We start from the raw sequence: 27565 nt of genomic DNA, 5'->3' as shown, positions 1-27565 counted from the left end.
TCCATTGTTTGATCTCTCTATGTTGATAAACCTCAGGACCTCTGTAGATGAGTGGTTTAGGTGGCAAACTGTGAGTCACTGCCAGGTTGCCACTGAATGTTCAAATCCTATAAGGGAGTTTTGAATATATCCAACTAGCATATTTTATATAAGTGATTCTGTTTAGGTGTTCATTTATGCCTGAAATAATGCAAAGAGGGGCCACCAAGGTCTTCCTCCAACAAATTAAGCTTGATCATTTGATCCTGATATAGGCCTTATCATAAACTATGCTTTATGCCTTACTTTCATTGTGAAATAACAATATGATACAATCTTGTTTTGATGTTTTATATAGGCAAACAGAAGTCTTTTTGAGATTGCCAGCAAACAAGGTGGGAAGGATTTCATGATAAGTGTTTCTTATGTGGAGGTAATATGCTTGTTCTATTTTCCTATTAAGCCTTACCCAGCGGGCTAACTTAAAATTTTAATTTTGATATCCCCAAAATTAATGAATAGCTAAAAAAATTAAGCTGTTCAAGTCCTCTTAAGAAGTACAGCAGGTTAAGGGTTTAAGTTCTTAGGGTTTGTGTTCTGTAGATGATCTGCAAATATGCAAGTAAGTTGTTGCAAAATTCCGGCACTATTTTTATGCCAGCACTTAAAGAGGAAGCATACAGATTTGAACTTGTCTGCCCATCCCACTGTCCTGCTTTTACCGTGTCCATCTCTAAACTGACAAAACTGTAGTATGTGTTGGCATCTGTGTTGTTTCAAGTTATTATTAGAAACACAAATGTACAAGTAATTTGCATAATGTTATGACCTCTGCTTATTTTACTTTTGATCAAAAATTATTTGACAGAACTGTTTGTGAACATGTTTACCAATTTTGCTGTAAGAACATTTCTAAAATGCTGTTTTTAGAACATTTACACTATTTTAATTAAATAACATTGTAAATCATAATGTAGATCTGTTATTCGCTTTACAAATCTAGCAATGTTCAAAAACATAATTCTGAGTACATTTTGATATCTGTCTATGTCATTTCACTGATAAAAATATTGTTATGTGAACATATAAATGTTAAAAATAAATGTAAAGTATCAATTCATTGCTCTTTAAACATTATTGTTATCTTGATACGTGAATGTGAACATAACGAGTGATTCTGTATAATTTGTAACTTGTTTAAATACTAGTACACAAAAAAATATCATTATTCTGTGATGATTTTGGTGATGTTAATTTACAGATTGTAGATGAGAAAATGACAGATTTGTTGAATCCTCACACTAACACCATGAACATCAGACAGCACCCAACAAAAGGAATGTACGTTCATACAATATTATATTTACCTTTATAACAAGTTTGAGTCCACCCACTTAGCTTAATAGGGACAACCCACTTAGCTTAATAGGGACAACCCACTTAGCTTAATAGGGACAGCCCACTTAGCTTAATAGGGACAACCCACTTAGCTTAATAGGAACAACCTACTTAGCTTAATAGGGACAACCCACTTAGCTTAATAGGGACAACCCACTTAGCCCAATAGGGAAAACCCACTAAGCTCAATAGGGACAACCCACTTAGCTTTATAGGGACAACCCAGTTAACTTAATATGGACAATCCACTTAGCTTAATAGGGACAACCCACTTAGCTTTATAGGGACAACCCACTTAGCTCAATAGGACAACCCACTTAGCTCAATAGGGACAACCCACTTAGCTTTATAGGGACAACCCACTTAGCTTAATAGGGACATTAACAAATGCAATCACGGGGTCACTGGATTGATCTTTAGCATAGGCGAAATTTCTTCTTGACAATTTATCTCAGGCATCGAGTCTAATGATCATTTCACTCTTAAAACTGGCTAAAAATGAGTTATCGGTCACTAGTATAGAAATTGGTAATAACTGGTTAGTTCACCAGGAAAGCCAGTAAGCTTGACCAACCACAGAGAAACCACAAAATATTAAAATTTGCATAAGAAACAAACAGGCAAACAAACATCAGGGCTTGTTTTTCTGTAGCGTGATTTTGTCAGACTTGAAATTAATTAACTTTTTAGTAAGATTTTTTTTTTAATAAACTTATCATCTATAGTGTTGTGTTAAAAAAAGATCTTATATTATGTTTGTTATCATTGTAATTACTTTATATTTACGGTACAGTTTTGTGGATGGACTGTCTGAGATTATTGTGAAGAGTGCTGATGAGATTGCGCAATACTTTGAGCAGGGAACCAGGGCCAGGAAAATGGGTGCCACTGACATGAGGTCACATAGACCCAGGTAACTAACAATGGTGGCATAATTTTTTAAACTACTGCAAGAGAGCATTGATTTAATATAACATGCCCATTATTGATTTTGGTAATCTTTATGGTATAACTGATTTTTATAGGTAAGCCATTTTGAATTAAGATTTTCAATGGAATTTTTTTCCAGCAATATAAAGTTCCTTTTTTTAGATATTATAGCATAAAATCGGCTATTTTTCACTCTTTTGCCCATGTTATAACGGGACCAAAACCATGTGTTAACATAGTCACGCGCTTTGTTATAGCCCGGTTTCACCTATGCGCAATACATACAGGGCACAGTAAACAAACAATGACGATTTGGCCTGTTTGCCAAAGAGTCATGCGCTCTTGTTATATTGAAATTTATTGATTCGAGGGCTTCAGTCACATATTCAAGTAACTATGCCGGAAAAACGGCGTATAGACATCGGTGCTAATCTTGGTTGTTGCCCTATCCAAGAAACGGACAGTTGTCAATGTAAACAAATACAGTAGAATATCTACCTGTCATTCAGTTTAACACTCCGATTAACTTACAAAACTAGATAACACAAAATTTATATGAGAAAATGTTTTTCATTTATGTTTATGTTGATAAATGCTCTTTATATTTCTTTGAGAGAATAATGCTTAATGCCTGATTTTTTTGTAAACTTGTTTGCTTGAAAAGAAAAACCGATTCTGATGTCACTGATCTTTTTCTACCGTCAATCTGAAATCATTCTAAGAATTTCCGAGGGTCATATTTTGTCTTGGGTAGAGTAATGTAACGTTTTTTGTATTGAGATAATAAATCTCCAAAGGCCAAGCTTTGTTAAATCAATTAAAATTCAAAATTTCGTTTGGTTCCGAGAATTTTCCAAATTGTTGGCCCCGGAAAAATGAAACGCATACGTAAAACATAGAATTGGATAAATACCGTCCAAGCACAAGAATTAATGTAATTGTGTTTTGTATAAACTATACATCACGACTCTGTTTGAAAATTTTATGCTATAATGGCGTCAACGCACGTTTATTTCGTGTTATAAAGTCTGCAGAGTCCCTCGGAACTGTTGGAGCCCTCGCCCTACCGGGCTCGGGCACCAACCATTCCTCGGGACTCTGCAGACGTTATAACACGGAAAAACGTGCGTTAACCCTATATTCAACCTTTTTAAAAAAAAATCACTTAATCACATTAATTTTTTTTTTTAGAATACAGCTTGACATTGAAAGAAAAATCAAATTAGCATTAATAATAAATTGCCTACACCAATTATTAAGCTTACATAATTTTATTTCATATGAGAAGGTGTCTTTATATAAAAACAAAATTTATTTTTGGGAGATGCAGTTTCTAGTCTAAATGTGGTTTAATCATTTTAATCTCTATTTGTTGTATTTTGACTGGCTATACTTTACTTATAAGCATATATTTTCCAGGGCTAATGCAGTGTTTACTGTAATAATTGAGCAGAGAGAGAAGCAGTCCAGTAAAGTTGGCGTACGATCAGTGTTACACATGGTGGACTGTGCAGGTAACTATTTTTTTTTACTTCTTTTTATTTGAACTGATGTAAGGGTATAAAGAGTAACTACATGTTAGACATCAAAGTCAGCTTAACTGATTTTGTTAAAGATTCTACTAGTTACAGTACTTTCTGTACCTTCATCAGGAATATTTCATTGGATTTAAAGTTATACTAACATTTTTATGCTGTATTGCAACTTTCCAGCTTTAAATGTTAATTTGAAAGTTACCCTGTAAACTTGATTTTATTTTAGGAAACAATGCCAGCGGTCTGTCTGATCCAGAAGTGCTAGCAGGGTAGGTTTATTTCTATTATTTAAGCCAACACAAATGCAACAGCACCAACTATACAAATTATTTCCTCAAGTCAAAAGACATAGCATTTGGCTTCTAGAATCTATTTACTTGAGTGTGTTACTCTGCCTGTGTAGGGTCATTTTGTGTCATTACAGACTTACATTACCCTCTTCGGTATCTGGATAAAGGGAAGCAAAACGTTGAGTTCTTCCACAAAGATATTAACATTGCCTATGATAGGTCTCAAATACAAGAATTGGGACCTCAAGATCACTTCTCATAATTTCTGTTCACAAAATGTTGTAATTAAATTGTTAAATAATTAAATATGGCTGTGGATGTGAGCAATTTGGCAAACAATTTTTCTCACATACATATATTAAGAATTTCTTGAGGCTAATGCAAAATGGGTTTATTACAGAGTTCAGGGGTTACAGAATGTGTTGATGGCTCTAGGAGGCCCAAGAAAGGGGAGTGGGGTTCCCTACAGGGATTCTAAGATTACAAGATATCTTCAGGTAACATTTAGATATTGATTGTGATCATCTTCATATTTGTCTTAATTTTATACATATATAAAGTAAGGTGGGTGCAGGAGAAAAAAGGAATATGAATTTCTAAAGCATATATTTTAGAGTGATATGTACATTTTAATAACATACAATGTTTAAGAATACATTTTAATAACATACCATGTTTAAGAAAACATTTTTTACATTTTATTGATACTTTTCTCTGATTAATTTCTGAATTTATCATGAGTAAAGTAGGTAGAAAATATGTACCTATGTGCAATACATACAAGTTCAGCTTTTCGTAACATAGTATCAATTAAACTGAAAATGAAACAGAAGGAGGGTATACAGTTCTTTTACTTAAAATTCAGTTCATGGGTTGATTATTTGACATTTTAAAGCAGGTCAATTTATGTTAACCATGGAGGTATTATTATATATTTTAGGAGTCACTTGGAGGAAATGCTATCAGTTTGTTGTTTGCCCTGGTATCTCCTCTAGATAAATCAGGCCAGGAAAACACAAACACTATGCAAGTTGCTCAGTTTGCAAAGAATGTGAAAAACAGGGTCAAGTTAAACTTGGTAAGTTTTTAGGTTTAAACTCTTTTCCCCAAAGAAATTGATGTATAATAAAAATCCACTGCCACTACATACATGTAGTACCACTTAACATCCCCACTTTTCATTTATCCAGATATTCCAAAATTTCCAAATACTGTAAAGTCATTATTATTTGTGAGGAACTAATTTTGTTGTTTTCATGGACAGGTCAGTCTTCCAATTTAAGATTCAATAAAATTTCATTTTCGTCTGGTGTAAGATTATTTTGCATTGCATTATTTACATTTTACCTTCTGGAAAAATAAACAGTCCACAAATCTAAGAACTCATGAAAATGTTTTATTTGACAAAACCACGTAATTTCATGCCCACAAAATTAAGTATTCTAACAGTAGTTAATTATTATTTTAGAAACCATGTTTGATTCAGTAGTAAATTTACCAATTTGACTATATCTTTGATAATGTATATAATATAAATATTGCTTTTATTCAATTTTTGTTTATTATGCATAAACTGTATTAACTATACACTTCAGGACGAAACTAATGAAGTAATTGCTGACCTGAGGGAAGAGATTGGTAAATTGAGGGACAAAATTGCTTCCACATCGGAACCTAGCAAGGAAGATGTTCTCAAAATGGAGGTCAGTTCAGTGTATGGATATAGAAAAAATTAGTTTTATTGTTACTCCACATTCAAAATTAATATGATTAAGATCTTTTTTTATTTTAAGATTGGAAAATTAAACTAAATGTTTTTGCTGTGATTCCTAAAACTTCAGTAAATTTCTTGAAACTAGGAAAAACGATATCTAAAAAATTTTTTTTTTTTTAAATAGATTTATATTGTGATTGGGCATGTGATTTTACAGCCATAATCATGTACATATTTTAAAATACTTCATGATTGATTGCTTGTATAGGACCTGGTGAAGGACTTGCAGATTGCCAAGAAGCAGACCTGGGATGAGAAACAGAGGGCTTCTGGGAGATTTGAGGAGGAGCGGAAAGTGAATCTGGCAAACAAGGTATTTTTAGATTAACAATGTTATTTGTATACTAGTAATATATGCACTTGGGTGATGTCCATGTCTGCATCAGCAGAATGCTTGTGGTTAAGTCCTTTAATTATATCATCCCACTTCGGTGAAAGGTATTTTGAGTTTAACAAAATTTTTATACTAGTCATACACTCACTTGGGTGATGTCCATGTCGGCATCATCATCATGGTTTTGTTCAAGTCTTTTAATTATATCATCCCACTTTGGTGAAAAGTTTACATTATATCACCCACCCATAGGAAAAGTTTTTAATAATATCACAAAACAGTGATGTTATGACAAAATATAATCGTTAAATAATATCAAATTTAACAATTTAAGGGTATATTGAATCATTTAATTCAGAGTAATTAAGATTGTTAAATTGAGGGTTCATTAAATTGTAAAATTCAGGGTATATTTAAATGTTAACTTTAGAGTAATATTAATTGTTAATTTCAGAGTTATTTAAATTGTTTAATTCAGAGTTTACTAAATAAATGTAGTCAGTGTTTATCATATAAATAAATACAGGATATATTACTTTATTAAATTCAGAGTATAAGATATAAAATAAATTCAGAGTATATCAAATTGTTAAATTCAGATTATATTAAATTGTTGAATTCATGTTATGTTAAATTGTATATTAAATTGTCAAATTCAGGGTATATTAAATTGTTAAATTCAGGGTATATTAGAGTGGGTGACTGACAACATGAAGAAGGGAAGTAAAGAGCTGCAAGAGAAAGTACAGATGTTACAGAAAGAGAAAGATCAAATAATGGCGGCATACAAGGAGAAACGCGCCATTGTAGACAAACTTAAAGCTGAATTACAAAATAAGATTGCACAGTACTCAAAGTTTGCTGAAAAAGGTGAGAAGTTCTTGATTAGTTATGGGGTTGATACATTTGTTGAAAGGGATAAAGATATTTCAATATATGATTGGAAATAGAGAGCCAATGGTTTTTCACTTAAAGTAACAGCATTGAAATTTGAGTTAATTGAGGTGTTTTATCACATACATAAGGTTTTTAATATGGACATGTCCTGAATGAACATATATTTTGATGTAACATCAATTTTTTAAAAAGTGTAAAAATATATTGAAGAAAAGTGATCCCTCTGAAGCATTAGAATCAGCAAAATTACATGAAAATTGAGGACTGTTTGATTGAGTCTGTACATGAGGGATAAGGAAAAAGCGGAACATTCCTCAAGCCCCCTAGCACTGGCTTGAGTTGTACTTAATCTTGAACACTTAATGTGTTGGAATCAATGATCCTGAAGGACCAGAAAAATAGCACTGAAGTGAAGTCATGCTAGATGTGAGCCTTAAAGTATGACTGCATGAATAATAAAGATTATTTTTGACTGTTAACTGTTCTAATTACGATGAGTATATGATAAATAGAATATTATTTACATTTACCTATACTACTTTATTTACTGAACTTGTTGCATGATATAAGATAATGCACACCAGATTTTTGTATGCGTTTACATAGTACTTTGTAACTTTCTTAGTTGAGAAAATGAATAGATCTGATAAAAAAGTGGATAAAAAGACACGTAAGTATTAGGCTGCACAAAGAGTACAAATATTGTTGCATATCACTTTATCTTACATGTATTTCTAGAGGGTATTTCAATGTGAGATCGAAACATATTCACAGAAGTAACACCACATGAGTGGCAAAGCAAGTGAAACTATATACATGTAGTTGAAAACTAAAAGCTCGTAACTTAATAGTGTATGACTAAACTATGATCTACCTTAAGACTTGTAAAGTGAAATGATCACGACTGCTGATGATGGATTTTAAGTCATTGTATGAGGCGCGTCATGACAAAACCAACATAATGGCTTTGCGACCAGCATGGATCCAGACCAGCCTGCACCTCCGCGCAGTCTGATCAGGATCCATGCTGTTCGCTATCAGTTTCTCTACTTGTTATAGGGTTTGTAAGCGAACAGCATGGATCCAGATCAGACTGTGCGGAGGCGCAGGCTGGTCTGGATCCATGCTGGTCGCAAACCCATTATGTTGGTTTTGTCATGACGGGGTTCGTATCATCATCATCTTCAGCAATCGCCTCACTCTTCAAAGAGCATACTTGCGCTGAAATATATCTGTGTAGTGTGTCATACAGGCTATGGCTCTGCTGTAATTACAGGTGCATTAATGGCCGTGAATAAATAATAAAAAAAACAAGCTATATTTCACATGAATACTGTTCACTGTACCTGTTAAATGTTGTTATTGTATTTTATGTACATGTATATATTGTAGTGATATTGTTAATCTTATAGATCAAATATATGTATTGTTCTTTAAGCTTTTTCTGATATAAAAAGAAGATATTTATTCAAGATTTTTTTGTCAGCTGCTAAATATAATAGACCTAGCCATATGTTAATGAATATTGTGTGGAAATTTTTAATCCATCTTGCCATATATCTTATGATTATTATGTTCTGTATTTTCATGTGCTGTGGACTGACATCAGTTCGGCTTTATTTAATTGGAAACAATTTATTTAATTGGAAACAAAAACTTTAGCAATTGTTAAAGTACCTACTTTTATCATAATTGTAAATTCAAAACATCTCATACCTTCAGGTAAAGCATCTGAGGCGGAGAATAAAGCTCTGGTAACTGCTATACATAAACTGAAGGAACAACTCCGAGTAGAAACTGAGAAACTGAAAACCCTTAAACAGCAACTGGTTGACGTACAAGAAAGACAACAGCTAGAAAAAGAGGTAGGACAGATTAAGCTCCTCCTTTTGAACATTTAGCTCCTTCTTTCAAAATTTAAGACCTCCTTCAAGATGATGCACCTCCTACTTTCAAGATTAAGCTCCTTCTTTCAAGATTTAGCTCATCCTAGTACTTTCTATGGTCGAATTTAATTTAAGAAGGTTCATGTATAATGATTTAATAGGAATTATGTAATTGTAAAAAAATTTAATACATGCTTTTTATTTGTAACTTTTCATTATCTTTTTTTGACATTTAAAGAAATTGATTGGATGTTTCAGGAAATTTTATGTTGAAAAATTGTAAGTAAAAATTCTAGGGTCTATTAAAAGCATTATTGTAATAGCATTTGTAATTTTTAAGCACATGTATATATTTTACTGTTAAGTATAATGGATAAATATCAAAAAAAATTGTAGAAAATATCAACATTTATATTTTAGGGAGCAAAGGCACAGATGGCTTCAATGAAGGGAAGTGCAGAACTGCGTCAGAAAGTTGAGGTAGGATTTTTTTTCTTCAGCATAAATAAGTCCATGTTAAGACATTAGTAAAGTGAGGAAAATGGAAAAATGATATGATCATAGAATTTTCATAATTCAATTATATCTTGCACAGATGTAATTTGAAATTGTCATATGTGACTTTCCAAGGGACCTTTTAAGAATGTGCTCACATATGACAGGGATTCTCCTAATACAGTCTGAAAGTGAGATAATAAAGTTTTCAAACAATGTGATAAATCTTTTTGACTGTATGAAGGAGATATAAAAAATGCAATTCAACATACTTTAAGTGTTTGATGCAAATAAATAAATATGTCTGTAAAACATGTATATTTGCATGTACATTGTAAATATAATTTTAAAATTAATTATATTTTTACATGTATTTTTATTATTTTAAAGAATTAAAAAACACAAATAAAGTTGCTGTGTTAAAATCCTTATACTTAACTTCAATACTCTTTACAAATTTTGGCTACAGTTAGCTTGTTGAAAATAGTTTACTTTTTAGCTCGACTATACGAAGTATATGGAGAGTTGTCCTACTTGCCCGGCGGTGACGTCGGCATCCACGTCTGCGTCCAGATTTCAGATTAAAGTTTTGGTGCAGTAAAATATTTTTCACTATAACATTGTCATTTCTTAAGTCATCAGCTTCAAACTTAAAATATCTGTTCCTAATCATCAACCACATTTTATGTGACAAGGTTCATAACTCTAGAACCAATATTATTAGATTTATCTCCCCTTGAACTTAGAATTTTCCTTAAAAAGTACTATTTTTTACTGTTACTTCTTTAGTTCTTAAGGGATCCACTTCATACTTGAAATATATGTACGTTATCATCATCCCTATCTTATGTGACAAGGTTCATAACTCTAGCACCAATATTTGCAGATTTAGCTCCCCTTGAACTTAGAATTTTCCTTAAAAATATATTATTTTTTACTGTTACTTGTTCATTTCTTAAGGGATCAACTTCATACTTCAAATATATGTACCTTATTATTAACCACATGTTATGTGACAAGGTTCATAACTCTAGCACCAATATTGCAAGAATTTTCTCCCATAAACTAAGATTTTTTTACTTAAAAATGCTATTTTTTACTATAACTGTTTTAGTTTTAAAGGTATCTATCTCAAACTTCAAATACTTATTCTTTATCATCAATTACATTTCATGTGACAATGTTCATAACTTTTGAAGCAATATTTACAGATTTATCCCTATTTGAACTTAAGATTTCTTTTAAGATATATTATAACTTCTTTACTATTTAGGTATCTATTTCAAACTTCAAATACTTTGTATATATTTCTTATCATTAGACACATGTTGTGTGACAAGGTTCATAACTCTAGTGTGACTATTTCTAGAATTATTCCCCTTGATCTTGGAATTTATGTTAACAATGTTATTTTTTTACTATAACGTAATACATAATTATACATAATCGATTTTTCTTTCATAGTTTTGTCTTCCTTTCTGCGTCCAGTATTTTATTAGTTGAGCTTCGCTGTCTCCTGTGACAGCTCTTGTTCTATTATCAAGTTGAGCTGAATTGACTGTATTCATGTATATATTTCAAAAGATTGACTGTTATAATGATGATTAACCAACAGTTGATATAGGAAATTGTTTGATAAAATATGAATCTGTTTTGCCTGTCTCTTTTTATTAATAAAATGTTACAGTTATTTATTTACAGACATTTTCTTGGGCCACCAATTATTTATTGTTTGTGCGAAGCAAATTATAAAGTTGATTTTCTACACATAATCAATAATATTTTACAAACAAAAAAAATATTTTTAGCTGAACTATTAAAAAAATAGGGAGAGCTATTACAGTTCTCACACAGGCACATTTTGGTTAAGATTTTTAGGTCACCAAAGGTTCAGGGTGAGCAATAAGTATCAAAGGGGGATGCTCTGGTGTCCGGCTTTATGCATCCACATTCATCTTCTTCTCTGAAACTGCTTGGCAGATTTACTCCAAATTTGGTCTGTAGCATCCTTGTGACTGTCACAATTAAATTTGCTCATATCATTTCAATTGGCCCCTTTTAGGGGTCAACAGAACTTAAAAAAAAACAAGCTTTAAACACCTTCTTCTACTGAACTAATGGATGGATGATCACCAAACTTTGTCTGTAGCATTCTTAGGTAGTCTTTTATCAAATTTGCTCATATTAATTTGATTGGCCCAATTTTGGGTCTCTAAAGCTTAAAAGAAGAAAACTTTCAAGCATCTTCTTCTACTGAACTAATGGATTATCACAAAACTTTGTTTGTAACATTCTTAGGTAGTCTTTTATCAAATTTGTTGATATAAATTTGATTGGCCCCTTTTATGGGTCTCTAGAGCTTAAAATAGAAAAGCCATTAAAATTGTCTTCTACTGAACTTATTGATGGATTATCACCAAACTTTGTCTGTTGCATTCTTAGGTAGTCTTTTAACAAATTTGTTCATAATATTTTGAATGGCCCCTTTTAAGGGTCTCAGTAGAGCAAAAAATAGTAAAACCTATAAACAGCATCTTCTACTGAACTTATTGATGGATGATCACTAAACTTTGTCTGTAGCATTCTTTAATGTCCTTTATCAAATTTGCTCTTGTTAATTTTATTGGCCCCTTCTAGGAGCTTCTAGAGCTAAGGATCTAGGGCAAGTTTAATTGACAGTTGTTTCTGGTGAGTGATTCAGGGCCATCATGGCCCTCTTGTTGCGTGCAAGTTGGTATCTCCAAAACTACTGGAGAGAGTGGATTGAAACACTACACTTATTTTTTAAGGCATTACTGGAGGTCACTACCCAATGCCCATAACTCTAACATGAATTTTGACAGAATTACAGCCCTTTTTGAATTTTACATTATCCAGGCTCTTTATTGGTTTACTATCAGGCACAGAAATTAGTCAGTCATGCAGTCCTACCATAAGCTCTGGCTATTTTATTAATAATTTTAAACAAATTTTCTTCTTTCAAATGATTACAATTGATTAGATTGGTTTAAACATATTTATTCCTGAAAGAATATATAATGTACATACAAATTAATAACAAACACAATATTTTTACACAATGGAAAAGGATGAGAATGAAAGCCAAGTCTTATAGAATTCTTTTCCTTTAATTGACTGGATTGGGGTAAATGATAAAATTCTACCTGCTAACAATCTGATCTCAAGGTGAGCATTATAACATGTTAATATCACATGTTGAGAACTTCAAATGAACCTATTATAATAGGGTGCCAGTGTATTTTCACGTCACAAAAAAATTACTTATTGATATAAGACCTTATAGTATCTTGATGAAATATATGTAAATATGACACTGTTAAAGCTAAATGATGTGGGATGGGGGGCACATATTAGTGTCCTATGGACACATTTCTAGTTTAAAATTGGCTTGGTAACTTTTTCAGGAGTGGTGACCTATAGTGGTTAAGGTGTCTACCTCTTATTCCAAGGACCATGTTTCTTCATATGACACCAGGGCTGGTTAGTTCCAGGAAGTGGACTAGAAAATGATTAATATAATGTGCAAGAACATGTTTGGCAATCAACTTCAAATATTAAAATATGTTTGAACTAAAGACTAATCTACTGCTTTTACCTTTTCTTACAAGACAAAATATATAATCCAGAGTTCAGTTATAACATATTTCATATGTTTTGGCCATGGGAATCCATTGTGACTGTTACTATTTATTTTATTTTGAGTATTATATATTTTTCAGAGGTTTTGAGTTTGGCACATGATTTAAAGGGCAAAACGGATTAGATCAAGTAGGGTTATAAGATACAACAAAATATTGTTTCTATAATATTTTGTTGGCCTTTTTTCATATCTTTTAATGTTCATATTCCATCTTTAAAAAAAATCCCTAAGAGTTCCTGGAAAAGAATGATATACTGCTCCATTTACTTATCTCGCCCTGTGTGTTTCCCACATAAAGTTTGTTGTCTTCTCTACAAAAGAAAGTACCTACAATTTGATCTGTTAACATTTCTGAGTCTATGCTTGCTTTTCTTTGCAAGTCTTTGGAAAATTTGAAAAAAAGTTTTCCTCCCTCTTTCAAAAAACCAAGATAAGCTTGACTTTCAAACATATAGACAAACCCGTTGTTTTCAACAAATAAACTGCTATGATTATTTGGTGAACAATAAAGTTTTTCACTGACAGTTTCAATCTTCAATGAATAATTTATTTTTTTGATAGTCTCTGTTTTAGGGTTGATTTTGTCTGTTATATAAAATGCACAATTGTTCTGGTCTACCAATACATGTAGAGGATTATTAAAGTTTATCAATGATTTTATGTGGACCCCATTCCGAAGTAAAATTTCAACACTTCCTGGATGTTGACATGCCACAATAAGATATGGCTTCATGTAGCCAATACCATAACATTCCTTGCCAATATGAATGTTGTTGACCAGTGAAAGGTCTCCTTGCCTTGTTATGGTCAGAACCTGGATTTTCTTGGCAGATGTCAATGTTGTAGCAAAATCATTTGTATCTACATTTGTCACATCATACGGCTTGTGAGGAAGAGGCATTGAAGATTTCACATTTTTGTCTCTCAAATTTACCAGCTTTATGTCAAATTTCTCCTCTTCAACAATTACTAAATGATCTCTAGTTTTACACATTTTATATCCAATGACATTGTCTTTGCTGCATGGTTTTAATTGAATTTCGTCTTCTTGTACAAAACGTACTATTGTTTTAGATAGATCCTGAAGATAACCAAAAGAAATTTCATTTTCTGGAAACCGTAAATTAATATTATTATTTTTCTTTAGGAACTGATGGATGACAATTTCGCTTTCTTTATTGAAGTTTTTATCCTCTGACAAATTATACCTTTTCATTTCTGATATAACTTTTTTCACAGCAACAAAAAGTTTGCATTTTTCACCAGTTATTTTGTTCTTTTCAATAGTCATTTCCAGTTCTTTAACTTTAGCTTCGGCTTTATCAAAATCTGATAAAACAAGTTCAAGTTTGTGAACATCATTTTCTTTCATCTTGTGCAAGTTCTGTGCTTGAGTGTCAATTTGTTGCAGTATTTCAGCTTTGTGATTCTTTAGCTTTTCTTTCAATGAATTGTCTTCTTTCTGATGCCTTTCAAGTAGATCATCTTTTTCTTTATCTAACCTGGCAATTATTTCAGCTCTTCGTTTTTCATAGGCTTTGATTTCTTCAGATTGTTCCCTTTCTTTGTGTTGAAGCCATTCTTTATATTTGACATTAGTATAATATATTAGGTCATATTTGTGTGATTCTATTGCTTCATCAACTTCATCTCTATTTGTTTGTACTCTGATCAAATTTCTTTTAGTATTTTCCCTTCTTACAGCTAGTTTATCAAAAGCAATGCCCATAGACTGAGTAACCTCCTTTAGTTCATTAGTCATCTGGTCAGAATGCAGACTTGTAGGAATATGAAAAACCTCAAGGCATTGAATCCAACTGTGATCCTCAACTTTGCATTGTGAGCAAATTTCCAGTTCACAGTTGTTGCAGTAAAATTTAAGAATTTCTCTTGGATGCTTTGGACATTTGTCAAAACAGTAATCTTGTGGCATGATTGAGCTGTCTTGCAGTTTGTGTTTTGGAAACTGTTTGTTGTGGTATCTCACACATGTTGAACACAAAAATTTATAACACAGAACGCAAAATCCATTGGCTGTGATGAAAGTCCCTAAATCTTTTTCACAGTCTTCACAGTGCATTGATCTGACTTCATCAGATTCTCTTGTTGATGAGTCAAAGTCATTACGATGGTCCCCATCATCAGAAGGAAAAGCAGTAGCCATTTTTTAGCTCGACTATTCGAAGAATATGAGAGCTATTGTAGTCGCGTCGGCGTCAGCGTCCGCGTCGGCGTCTGCGTTGGTTAAAGTTTTTTGTAAAGTCAAATATCTCAATTATTACTTGAGATATTCAATTGAAACTTACAATACTTATTTATAGTAACAAGGTACATCAGATTGACAAGTTGGATAACTCTGCCTACAATATTGACAGAATTATGCCCCTTTGGAACTTAGAAATTTTGGTTAAAGGTTAAAGGTCTTCAAAGATATTTACTTGAAACTTTACACATGCACTTAGGGTCATAATTGGAGGGTCATAATTGTATGTCACTGACCAAGTTCCATAACTCTATCTTGCATTAAGGCTGATTCATATCCCCTTTTCTACTTTGTCTCTTGGTTAATGTTTACATGCAAGTTTTACATATCTCAATAACTATTAAAGATTTTTATTTAAAACTTCACATATGCATTTAGGGTCATAATTGTAGGTCACTGACAAAGATCCATAATTCTGTCTTGCATTTAGGCTGATTTTTCTCCCCTTTTTCAACTTAGAAATTCATGGTAAAGTTTTGCTTGTAAGCTGTTTATAATCTCAATTACTACTGAAGGGTTTGTGCCCTTTTTTGGGACAATTTTATGCATTCATAATAATAAAGCAGTGATTTACTTGATAAAACATCTTAATTAGAAGCCTATGTACCTTTTCTGTCAAATTTATGTATTCATAGGTAATTAGTATTATTATACTCAATAAAACAACCTTGTGACATTACCTTCCGAATAGTCAAGCCAATACTGTATAATTAGACTCTCTCTAAGGCCTATAACATGAATTTATTAAAAAAAAATTAGACCTTTTGTGATGTTAAAAAATTTAACATTATCAAGGCTCTTTTACTATCAAGCACTTAGAATAGTCGAGCGTGCTGTCCTACCGACAGCTCTTGTTTATATGTGTCGGTAACTTTACAATTTTAACTTAAGTATCAAATTTAAAAGTTATCAGCTCACATCACGGATCATATGATCATCCTTGATAGTGTTAAGTAAACTTGAGAATCATATGACTGTTGTTAAGCCCTATTTTATCGCGTTTGTTTAATACATGTACAGATAAAGTATTACAGTTGATTAAAACAAAAATTTATATGTTTCATTGGTTGGATTATTATGACTGTAGGTCAAACATGACAATTTAACAGTAGCCTTATGAAATAATATCGCTCTTTAGCTATTGCCTTATAACTGTTTTAGCTGTAGCTTAATAAAAGTCTCTTTACATTGTTGTTATTAATTGTTATTAAATACATGTAGGCCTATCTCTGCAATCTTATCAATCTCTACACAGGTGACTGCAATAATTAAATGAAGTAGACCATTATGAATGTAAAGCAGGACTAATCAGTCAGGCACAATCAGTATTTAAAGTTTGCTTGTTTTGTTTGGTTTTACAGTCCACCAATACAATTTAGGTTATTTAGTTATGCCCCTTCTTTAATTTTATATTGGCACATTTTTTTGAAAGACAGGTGTGTTAGGTTGTCATTTTCAAATGATTCATATAAGTAAGTTCCATTCACTTGTGGAAATTTAGTTAAACATCTCATTTGTCTGCGTCCCTGTGGTTAAGTTTTTGCATGTAAGCTAGTATCTCCATAACTACTGAAGGGAATGGATTGAAACGTCACACACTTGTTCTCTGTGATTATATAAGATGATTGGCTCAAGTCCCAAAACTCTGATTTGCTTTTTTACATAATTATGCCCCTTTTTCGACTTAGAAATTCTTGGTTAAGTTTTTGCGTGTAAGCTGGTATCTCCATAACTACTGAAGGGAATGGATTGAAACTTCACACACTTGTTCCCTGTGATTATCTGAGATGATTGGCACAAGTCTCATAACTCTGATTTGCTTTTTTACATAATTATGCCCCTTTTTCGACTTAGAAATTCTTGGTTAAGTTTTTGTGTGTAAGCTGATATCTCCATAACCACTAAAGGGAATGGATTGAAACTTCACACACTTGTTCCCTGTGATTATCTAAGATGATTGGCACAAGTCCCATAACTCTGATCTGCTTTTTTACATAATTATGCCCCTTTTTCGACTTAGAAATTCTTGGTTAAGTTTTTGCGTGTAAGCTGGTATCTCCATAACTACTGAAGGGAATGGATTGAAACTTCACACACTTGTTTCCTGTGATTATCTGAGATGATTGGCACAAGTCTCATAACTCTGATTTGCTTTTTTACATAATTATGCCCCTTTTTCGACTTAGAAATTCTTGGTTAAGTTTTTGTGTGTAAGCTGATATCTCCATAACTACTGAAGGGAATGGATTGAAACTTCACACACTTGTTCCCTGTGATTATCTAAGATGATTGGCACAAGTCCCATAACTCTGATTTGCTTTTTTACATAATTATGCCCCTTTTTCGACTTAGAAATTCTTGGTTAAGTTTTTGCGTGTAAGCTGGTATCTCCATAACTACTGAAGGGAATGGATTGAAACTTCACACACTTGTTTTCTGTGATTATCTAAGATGAATGGCACAAGTCCCATAACTCTGATTTGCTTTTTTGCATAATTATGCCCCTTTTTTGACTTAGAAATTCTAGGTAAATTTTTGCTTGTTAGACGGTATCTCCATAACTACTGAAGGGAATGGATTGAAACTTCACACACTTGTTTTCTGTGATAATCTAAGATGAATGGCACAAGTCCCATAACTCTGATTTGCTTTTTTGCATAATTATGCCCCTTTTTTGACTTAGAAATTCTAGGTAAATTTTTGCTTGTTAGACGGTATCTCCATAACTACTGAAGGGTTTGTACCTTTTTAGACAATTTTATGTATTCATATAGGTAAGCATTATTATACTCAATGAAACACCCTTGTGACAACTTTTCGAATAGTCGAACATTACTGTCCTCCGACAGTTCTTGTTGTATACTTACACTTGTTTTCCTTATCTAAGTAAATATAAAGGGGGGAAATTGGGGAATAAAGTACATTGTACTGAAAATAATTAATATTATAGAAAGAAATTATAATTTTAGAATCTGCATTGCTTTTTAATCCTATCTTTGACATCTATACTCACCAAAATTTTGTTTTTGATGAAGCATAAAGTTGCCAGCTTGTATTTCAGTGGCCATCACACTTAATTACTTACCATTTCACATAGCACCTTTATATCGTAGATATGTCATGTGTTCTTTTTCTTGATGAACCTCTGTCCCCTTTTGGTAGAGGTATCTGGTAGATAAAGTCAAGGTCACTGAGGTTAAAAATAGGATTTTTTCCAATATTTTCTCATTGTAAGGCCATGCTTTAATTTTAACAAATCTGTCCATCAATATAATGGATAATCTTGTTTGAAAATGAAATGTTAAACGTTTGAAAATGAAATGCTAAACAAACCTTTTGGATATAAACCATAGTATATGCTTACTCTGTTTACAGCTTGAAGAAAGGAAGAAACTTGAAGAATCAAACAAGTCGCTGGTGGCCGAGGAGTTAGAACGTACCAGACTGGACATTGACGCGGAGAAAGCTGAAATTCAGATGCGTGCAGCGGAGGGGAAGAAATATTCCACCAAGGAGGGTGAGGAACTTGAGATTAAAGTGGCTGAAATGAAAGCAGAGAAGTCAGTCGTTACATTACAGGTACGTGATCTCTTTTTCTCAACCAAGCTCCTACAAAAACGCAAAGTACATTAGTCAGAATTATACAAACTCGGTATCAAGAAAAGCCCAGATTTATTTCCATTAACTTAATCCAGCAAAGAAAAAAAACACACACCCTAAAAACAAGGAAAAATAAAAGTTTAAATGTTTATCATAGGTTTTTTTTATCCTTTTATGCAAAAGAAACATGATTTTAATGCTCTAAAAGCCATAACCTTTAAAATATCAATAAGTATATTGTCAAAATGAAAAGAAGTGTTCTGACCACCACATAGTTCAACACTGTTCTAACCTGGTATTTTCCTACATTTCTACAGTTGCAGTGTATACAACAAGAGAAGGCAAGACTGGCAAAAGAATTAGAGGAGATACATAGACTACACAAAGACGAGATGGAACTACAGCAACTTCAACATTATCAGGTTTGTTAGTCAAATATAAATGTCTGTATCTTCACTATAACCCATGGAATTCCTTATAAGCAATGGAATTCGTTATAACCCATAGAATTCCTTATAACTCATAGAATTCCTTATAGCTCATGGGAGTCCATATAACCCAATGAATTTCTTATAGACCATGAAATTTCTTATGACCCATGGAATTTCTTATAGCCTATGGAATTCTTATAGCAAATGGAATTTGTTATAACCTGTGAAATTTGTTATAGCCCATGGAATTTCTTATAACCCACATAATTTCTTATAACCCATGGAATTCTTATACACCATGAAATTTCTTGTGACCCATGGAATTACTTATAATCCATGGAATTCCATATAACCCATGGAATTTCTTATAACCCATGCATTTTTCTCTGATTTGCTCTTAAATTGGTTTTCTACCTGACACATAAATTGTTTGCTACAACTAATCCAAAAGTATTGTCCTACTAGATTTTCATAATAGACTTGGCTGGCTTTGAAATTAAAAATCCACAAATTTAAGAACCCATTTAAATGCCAGTTTTGATAAAACCACGAAATTTCATGCCCACCAATATAAGTGAATTCGCAGTATATGCATTTATATAGCAGGACTTTATAACTCCTACGTAGGGGATATAAAAACCAAATTAGGAGTATTAAAGTTCTACGTAGGACTGACAAATTCCTACGTAATACTTTGTAACTCCTATGTAGAAGTTAAAAAAGCCTGATTAGGAGTTTATAACAAACTCCTACGTAGGAGTTATAAAGTCCTTTGTATGAGCTGCAAAGTCCTAGGTAGGAGTTACTTTTCTTATAGAACATGTTAAATTGGCACCAGGACGCTTCCGCCGTACAAAATAAATCTCTTCAAATGTTGTAAAGTTCACTGTTTATGCTAAATTTGGTAAAAAGAACAGAGATATTAAAATAGGAAATTGTGCATGGAAATGAATCTGTTTTAATTGCATATGTCATCGTTTCTACTCTTGGAAAAGAATGTGAAGCGTAGTTGACTTGTGACAGAGAAGTGACCTCAGTCATAGTTAAAACTGAGCCTTTCATTGTAGGTGGTGTAGTTGTTCATCTGATATGTTATAAAAAAAAAGCATAAAAACATTTAATATAGCCCTCTGACCAACAGCTAAAAGACTTATTGAAAATTATAAAAAAAAATCTAATTGAATTTGAAATCTGGAAGTGAAAAAAATCAAGAAGTTTAAAACTAATCACTTGAAAAATTATCTATAGGTCTACCGTTAGCCATAATGGCCGTTCAGGCCTTTGATTTGCTGTTTTTCTGACCAAATCTTAATTTCTGCAGTTATTCCTCGTAGAACATCTTGGTACATGTACATGTATGGTGAAAGATTTATGAAATAAATTACTTTGCATGTACATGTATTTCATTTAAAAAAAAAGTATTTTGTAAAGCGAAACCAAACAAAAACTTTAAGGCTCATGTGCAAAATTTGTTTTAAAATTTAAGAATAACGTAAGTTCTTATATAAAATGACAGTAGTCAAGATGCGGTCTTTGCATTTTGTGTGTGTGTGTGTGTGTGTGTGTGTGTGTGTGTGTGGTAGATAGATATTTCATTAAAAAAAACTGTTTTATTTTGTTATCCTTTTGAAAAAAAAAGAAGATATTTCTTACAAGGAAATGTTTTTTCTTCTTAATTCAGCCATTTGGTATTTTTCACTTCGCAATAATTGATTCTTTTTTGTTGATATTAGGAATGTCATCTTTTATTTTTTTATGTAGGAATGTCAACAAAAACTTTTCCCACATGTAATGTGAATGATACAGTAAAGAGCACAAAATCAGCTGGTTTTTTAGAATGATTGTTTTACCTGTCTATTGTTTGAGACTGAAATAAGGCCAGGAAGGTCACCAGTCCACCTGGTGTCTATATTAAACAATAAGGCTATAAGGTTTCTCTTGCTTGACCTTAAATTATAGCCGTCTGACTTATCAAAAAACTTACATTACTGTAATGATATTTTTAGCTGAACTATTTAAAGAATATGGAGAGCCATGCACTTTGGTTAAAGGTACTCCACTGAGGTCCAAAGGCATAAAAACATAAAATTTGAAAATCATACAAATAGGATGTGAAGCACTTATAACAGAAAAAAATTGCAAAGGGTAACAAAAAAATATACTCAGAATTAAATCGAAATCGATTTTTATGTGATTCTTAGCCAGATCTTAGTAGTTTTTTGGCCATTTTTGACGATAAAAAAGGCTATTCTGGAAAAACAGGGTGAGGGAATGAGCTGAAAATTTGCACACAAGTTATTAAATAAAACCACAATCAATTTGTACACAAATCTTGGAAAAAAATATTTTCCATCCCTTCAAGTCAAAAAACCTCACGGGAGCCCTTAAAGTTTTAACATGCAAGTTGGTATCTCCAAAACTACTGAAAGGAATGAATTGAAACTTCACACACTTATTTTAGAGCATAATAGGTGGTCACTGTCTAAGACTCATAACATTAACATGGATTTTGACAAAATTACGGCGCTTTTATGAATTTAGAATATTCTACATTATCAAGGCTTTTGTTTTACTATCAAACACTGAGAATAGTCAAGCATACTATCCTACTAACAGCTCTAGTTATAATTACATTGCGTCTCACAAAATGTAATGTTGCAATATTGCAAAATATTATTATTGTTTTGTCACCCACAAGAAAGTTGAGAAATAGGACTTTTATGGTTTTTACATATTAATATCCACATAATCAGGCACATATTTTATTCTATTTTTAGACATTCAGGAATTATCGTGAAATGTTTGAGGAGCAGAAGGTGGCTATAGAACAACGTTACCGCCACTTGCTTGATGATTCTATTCAGGACGCAGTCTTCCTGTCCGCACGCAACAACGAACTTGTCCTTGAAAATCAGGAGCTCAGACTACGTATGATATGTTACTATAAATAGATTGTCCTTGTTCTAACTTTAATCCTTTCTTTCTTAGCTTAAAGAGATTGTTATATCCTGTATGTCTCAGATGTTTTGGGATCTACAAATTGAATATAAGAGTGATCAGTTATAGTTGATGGAAATTATCTATCATTTGAAATTAGGTTTTTTACTTTTTAGTGCAAAATTTGGTAAAACAGCAGCAGCTACTATGACATCATTGTGATATAACCGTCTGCTTTTCCTTGCAATCTGATCACTGGCTGATCAATTTTCTGTATGGCAAAAAGTGGAAATGTTTGTTTCCCCTTTCCTACCTACCTAGTGAATTTTTGCACCGTTTGGAAAAACTATTTTCCCACTCTTATTACAAAATGGTACAAAAGTGGTATGTAGGAATATGATCTCAAATTGTCAAATGGTGTACAGTTGTTTACGTATAATAGATGTGGACCTGTTACTGTCACCATTTTTAGCTCGACTTTTTTTTTTTGAAAAAAAAAGTAGAGGTATTGATATAGTCAGGTCGGCGTTGCCGTTGCCGTCCACGTTGCCGTTGCCGTTGCCGTCCGAAAACTTGTACCTGGATCATAACTTTTTTATTTTTTGGTGCATTGTCTTCATACTTGGCCACAACAACCCTTGGGAAAAGACCTTTCAGTAGACCACACTAACCTTGACCTTCATCCATAAATGACCTTGACCTTCAAGGTTAAAAGTCCAATTTTTGCTTGTTCATGCTGTTATTGGCTGTTACTTTGTTATTTTTGAATGGATTGTCTTCAAACTTGAACATAATAATCTTCAAGGATATCCCTTAAAAATTACCAGTCAGACCTTGACATTCACTCATCAATGACCTTGACTTTGAAGGTCAAATTATTGAAATTTTCATTTTTTTGGCTATTATTGGCTGTAACTTTGTTATTTTTGAATGGATTGTCTTCAAACTTGAACATAATAATCTTCAAAGATAACTGTTAAAAATATACCGAAAGACCTTGACCTTCACTCATTAATGACATTGCATTTGAAGGTCAAATTATTGAAATTTTCGTTGTTTTGGCAGTAACTGACTGTAACTTTGCTATTTTTGAAGGGATAAACTTCATATAATAACAGAACATTCTTAAGGACCAGACCTTGTTGTTTATCAAACCCAAATTTGCTTGGGCTCTTTAATGACCTTGACCTTGAAGGTTATATTACTGAATTTTCTCAGATTGTGCATTTATTGGTGTGTGTATGTGTAGTATATGTATTATATATATATATATATGCAGGTATATATATATATATATATATATATAAATATATATATATATATGCATGTATATATATATATATATATATATATATATATATATATATATATATATATATATATATATATATATATATATATATATATATATATATATATAGATATATAGATATATATATCAAATATATATATATATATCAAATATATATATATATATATAATATATATATATATATATATTCACACATATCTTCACTTACGGGGCCCATATATAAGACCGAGTTGAGTGGCATTATTTCATGCAGTCAGTTTTTATATACGCCACTTTGTAGGCATAAAATGAACATTTCCATACAACAGAACTAAGGGGTACTAAGTTATATATATCAACTATATATTTGATTTTACCATAGGTGAAAACATATTGACCAATAACAGAAAACCCCATTAAAAATATATACATTTGTGGGACATATATCATTTACTACTAAAACCGGCCTACGGGCACTATGTTAAAAGGGTAGCCTACGCCCCCATACATCGTTTTAAACATGCCAGAGTTGCGAGGCCTTATGTATGCCCCACATTAAATATACACCCCACAAGTATGGTCTCAAATAGACCGATGCCCCGTAAATGGAGGAATGTGTTTGTATATATATATATATATATATATATATATATACATGTATATAATTGCGTCATTTTTTTCTATTTTTAGAAATTGCGTCATTGTTGCTATTTTTAGAATTTGCGTTATTTTTTTCTATTTTTAGAAATTGCGTCATTTTTTCTATTTTCAGAAATTGCATCATTGTTGCTATTTTTAGAATTTGCGTCATTTTTTTTCTATTTTTAGAAATTGCGTCATTGTTGCTATTTTTAGAAATGGTGTCATTTTTTCTATTTTTAGAAATTGCGTTATGTTTTTCTATTTTTAGAAATTGCGTCATTTTTTCTATTTTTAGAAATTGCGTCATTTTTTCTATTTTTTTAGAAATTGCGTCATTTTTTCTATTTTTAGAAATTGCGTCATTGTTGCTTTTGTTAGAATTTGCGTCATTTTTTTCTATTTTTAGAAATTGCGTCATTGTTGCTAATTTTAGAAATGGCTTCATTTTTTCTATTTTTAGAAATTGCGTCATGTTTTTCTATTTTTAGAAATTGCGTCATTTTTTCTATTTTTAGAAATTGCGTCATTGTTGCTATTTTTGGTAATTGCGTCATTTTTTTATATTTTTAGAAATTGCGTCATTGTTTATATTTTTAGAAATTGCCTAATTTTTTTCTATTTTTAGAAATTGCGTCATTGTTTCTATTTTTAGAAATTGCGTCATTTTTTTCTATTTTTAGAAATTGCGTCATTTTTTTTAATTTTTTTTTAGAAATTGCGTCATTTTTTCTATTTTTAGAAACTGTGTCATTTTTTTCTATTTTTAGACATTGCGTCATTGTTGCTATTTTTAGAAATTGCGTCATTGTTGCTATTTTTAGCTCACCTGTCACAAAGTGACAGGGTGAGCTTTTGTGATCGCTTTTCGTCCGGCGTCCGTCCGTCCGTCGTCCGTCCGTCGTCCGTCCGTCATCCGTCCGTCCGTCCGTAAACTTTTGCTTTAAATGACATCTCCTCATAAACCACTGAGCCAATTTCATCCAAACTTCACAGGAATGTTCCTTTGGTGGTCACCTTTAAAAATTGTTCAAAGAATTTAATTCCATGCAGAACTCTGGTTGCCATGGCAACCGAAAGAAAAATCTTTAAATATCTTCTTTTAAACAACCCTAAGAGCTGGAGCTTAGATATTTGGCATGAAACATCTTCTAGTGAGTGTCTACCAATTTTGTTCAAATAAAAGCCCTGGGGTCAAAATTGGCCCCGCCCCAGGGGGTCATTGATTTTCCCTATATGCATATAGTAAAAACTTAAAATTCTTCTTTTAAAGAACCCAAAGAGCTAGAGCTAAGATATTTGGCATGAAACATCTTCTAGTGAGTGTCTACCAAGTTTGTTCAAATAAAAGCCCTGGGGTCAAAATTGGCCCCGCCCCGGGGGGTCATTGATTTTCCCTATATGCATATAGTAAAAACTTAAAAAATCTTCTTTTAAAGAACCGTAAGAGCTAGAGCTTAGATATTAAGCATGAAACATGTTCTAGTGAGTGTCTACCAAGTTTGTTCAAATTAAAGCCCTGTGGTTAAAATTGGCCCCACCCCGGGGGGTCATTGATTTTCCCTATATGCATATAGTAAAAACTTAAAAAATCTTCTTTTAAAGAACTCAAAGAGCTAGAGCTAAGATATTTAGCATGAAACATGTTCTAATGGGTGTCTACCAAGTATGTTCAAATAAAAGCCCTGGGGTCAAAACTGGCCCCGCCCGGGGGGGGGGGTCATTGATTTTCCTTATATGTGTATAGCAAAAACTTAAAAATCTTCTTTGAAAAAACCCAAATAGCTAGAGTTTAGATACTAAGCATGAAACATCTTTAAGTAAATATCTACAAAGTTTGTTCAAATAAAAGCCCGGAGGTCAAAACTGGCCCTGCCCCAGGGGTGTCATTGTTTTTAACTATATGTGTATAGTAAAAACTTTAAAAATCTTTTTTTAAAAAACCCAATGAGCTAGAACTTAGATGTTTAGCATGAAACAGCTTCTTATGGGTGTCTACCAAGTCTGTTCAAATAAACAAATAAAAGCCCGTGGGTAAAAATTGGCCCGGGGGTGGGGGGGGGGGCCTATATACAGGTGAGCGACCTCAGGGCCATCATGGCCCTCTTGTTAGAAATTGCGTACTGTTGCTATTTTTAGAAATATGCTTAATGTTTCTATTCATATATATACAAAATATATAAACAAAACTAATGTGACAAGACAGACCAACTAAATTTATAAAAAGGAAACATCAATATATGTTCAAACCTTTCTATGTTTGCGTTTAGAAAAAGTAAAAAGTCGAGCGTTGCCCCCGCCCGGCGGTGGCTCTTGTTATCATAAAATATAATTGCAATTAGAGTTCAATTTCCTTAAAATATTAAATATTGCTTGTTTTTAATTCTTGTAAAAAAAAAGACATTTAGCAGAAAATTAAAAATAAATGTACTATATACCCAACAACCCAGCCCTATTTTGCTTTGGTAGGGAAGTCGAAACATTAATATTTTCATTTTTTGGCTTAATTTGGTCAGGAATTTCATTAACTATAAAGTTGAATGTGCCCAATTTTAGTCATACCAATGCCATTAACTTGAGTTAGGTGAACACGTCTAATAATACATTTTGTATATGTAATGCAAAGATTATTTTTCTGAGAAATTGCATTTCTATAAAAGAAGAAATCTTTCCTTTTTTCAGAGCTCAATGAAATGAAGGACGTTGTCACAAAATTGGGTGGAAGGTTGCCGAGTTCCGTGGAAAATCCACTCTAAACGCTGACCATGATAAAAGCATTTGGACAATCACTATTAATACTTGTGATCAAAATTGATAAAACCAAAGAAATACTGGTAAAAAAATGACTTAAAAATGTAATCAAAAACTGCAAAACCAAAGAAAAACAAACCTGTAATATGTTATCAAAATCAACAAAATTAAAGGAAAAAAAGACATTCTATTTATGCAAGACCCTTACCACATCCCCACAAACGCCCCTCCCCTAATGAATTCAAACAAATTTGATTATACAAATTTTAAAATCATTTGAATCATCATTTGAATTAAAATTAGTTTGACTGTATTACTGAAAGTAACCAGGAACATTTTTGTAAATATTCCATGTGGGGTGGAGTTAAGAACATTATTTTGCAATTTTTTTATTTATTGGATGAAAATTAGAGAAAAGATGCTGGACATTCCTTTGAATGCTGGACATTCCATTATATATTTTTGTATATGTTT

General features: G+C 32.3%; 2 protein-coding genes across 2 annotated transcripts in view; one reads left to right on the top strand and one right to left on the bottom strand.

Moving 5' to 3' along the window:
• The window catches only part of LOC132716764 (chromosome-associated kinesin KIF4-like), a 33961-nt gene extending 6396 nt beyond the window's left edge, over positions 1-27565 (top strand). The window contains exons 6-21 of the mRNA XM_060700103.1: positions 338-412; positions 1241-1320; positions 2171-2290; positions 3727-3821; positions 4069-4111; positions 4533-4629; positions 5073-5210; positions 5728-5835; positions 6115-6219; positions 6924-7110; positions 8860-9002; positions 9444-9503; positions 18818-19021; positions 19360-19464; positions 22251-22401; positions 27023-27565. Coding sequence (XP_060556086.1) covers positions 338-412; positions 1241-1320; positions 2171-2290; positions 3727-3821; positions 4069-4111; positions 4533-4629; positions 5073-5210; positions 5728-5835; positions 6115-6219; positions 6924-7110; positions 8860-9002; positions 9444-9503; positions 18818-19021; positions 19360-19464; positions 22251-22401; positions 27023-27096 — 1785 coding nt within the window. The 3' untranslated portion in view covers positions 27097-27565. The remainder of the gene's footprint in view (positions 1-337; positions 413-1240; positions 1321-2170; positions 2291-3726; positions 3822-4068; positions 4112-4532; positions 4630-5072; positions 5211-5727; positions 5836-6114; positions 6220-6923; positions 7111-8859; positions 9003-9443; positions 9504-18817; positions 19022-19359; positions 19465-22250; positions 22402-27022) is intronic.
• On the bottom strand, positions 12575-15343 carry LOC132716758 (uncharacterized). The gene has a single exon (XM_060700091.1). The coding sequence runs from the start codon at positions 15341-15343 to the stop codon at positions 13406-13408; it is 1938 nt and encodes a 645-aa protein (XP_060556074.1). The 3' UTR covers positions 12575-13405.

The sequence above is a fragment of the Ruditapes philippinarum genome, unplaced genomic scaffold, assembly GCF_026571515.1.
Source record: "Ruditapes philippinarum isolate M1 unplaced genomic scaffold, ASM2657151v2 ctg2031_1_1_1_1, whole genome shotgun sequence".
NCBI lineage: Eukaryota > Metazoa > Mollusca > Bivalvia > Venerida > Veneridae > Ruditapes > Ruditapes philippinarum.
Note: the sequence above shows the minus strand (reverse complement) of the source record. Positions and strands in the feature narration are given on the sequence as shown.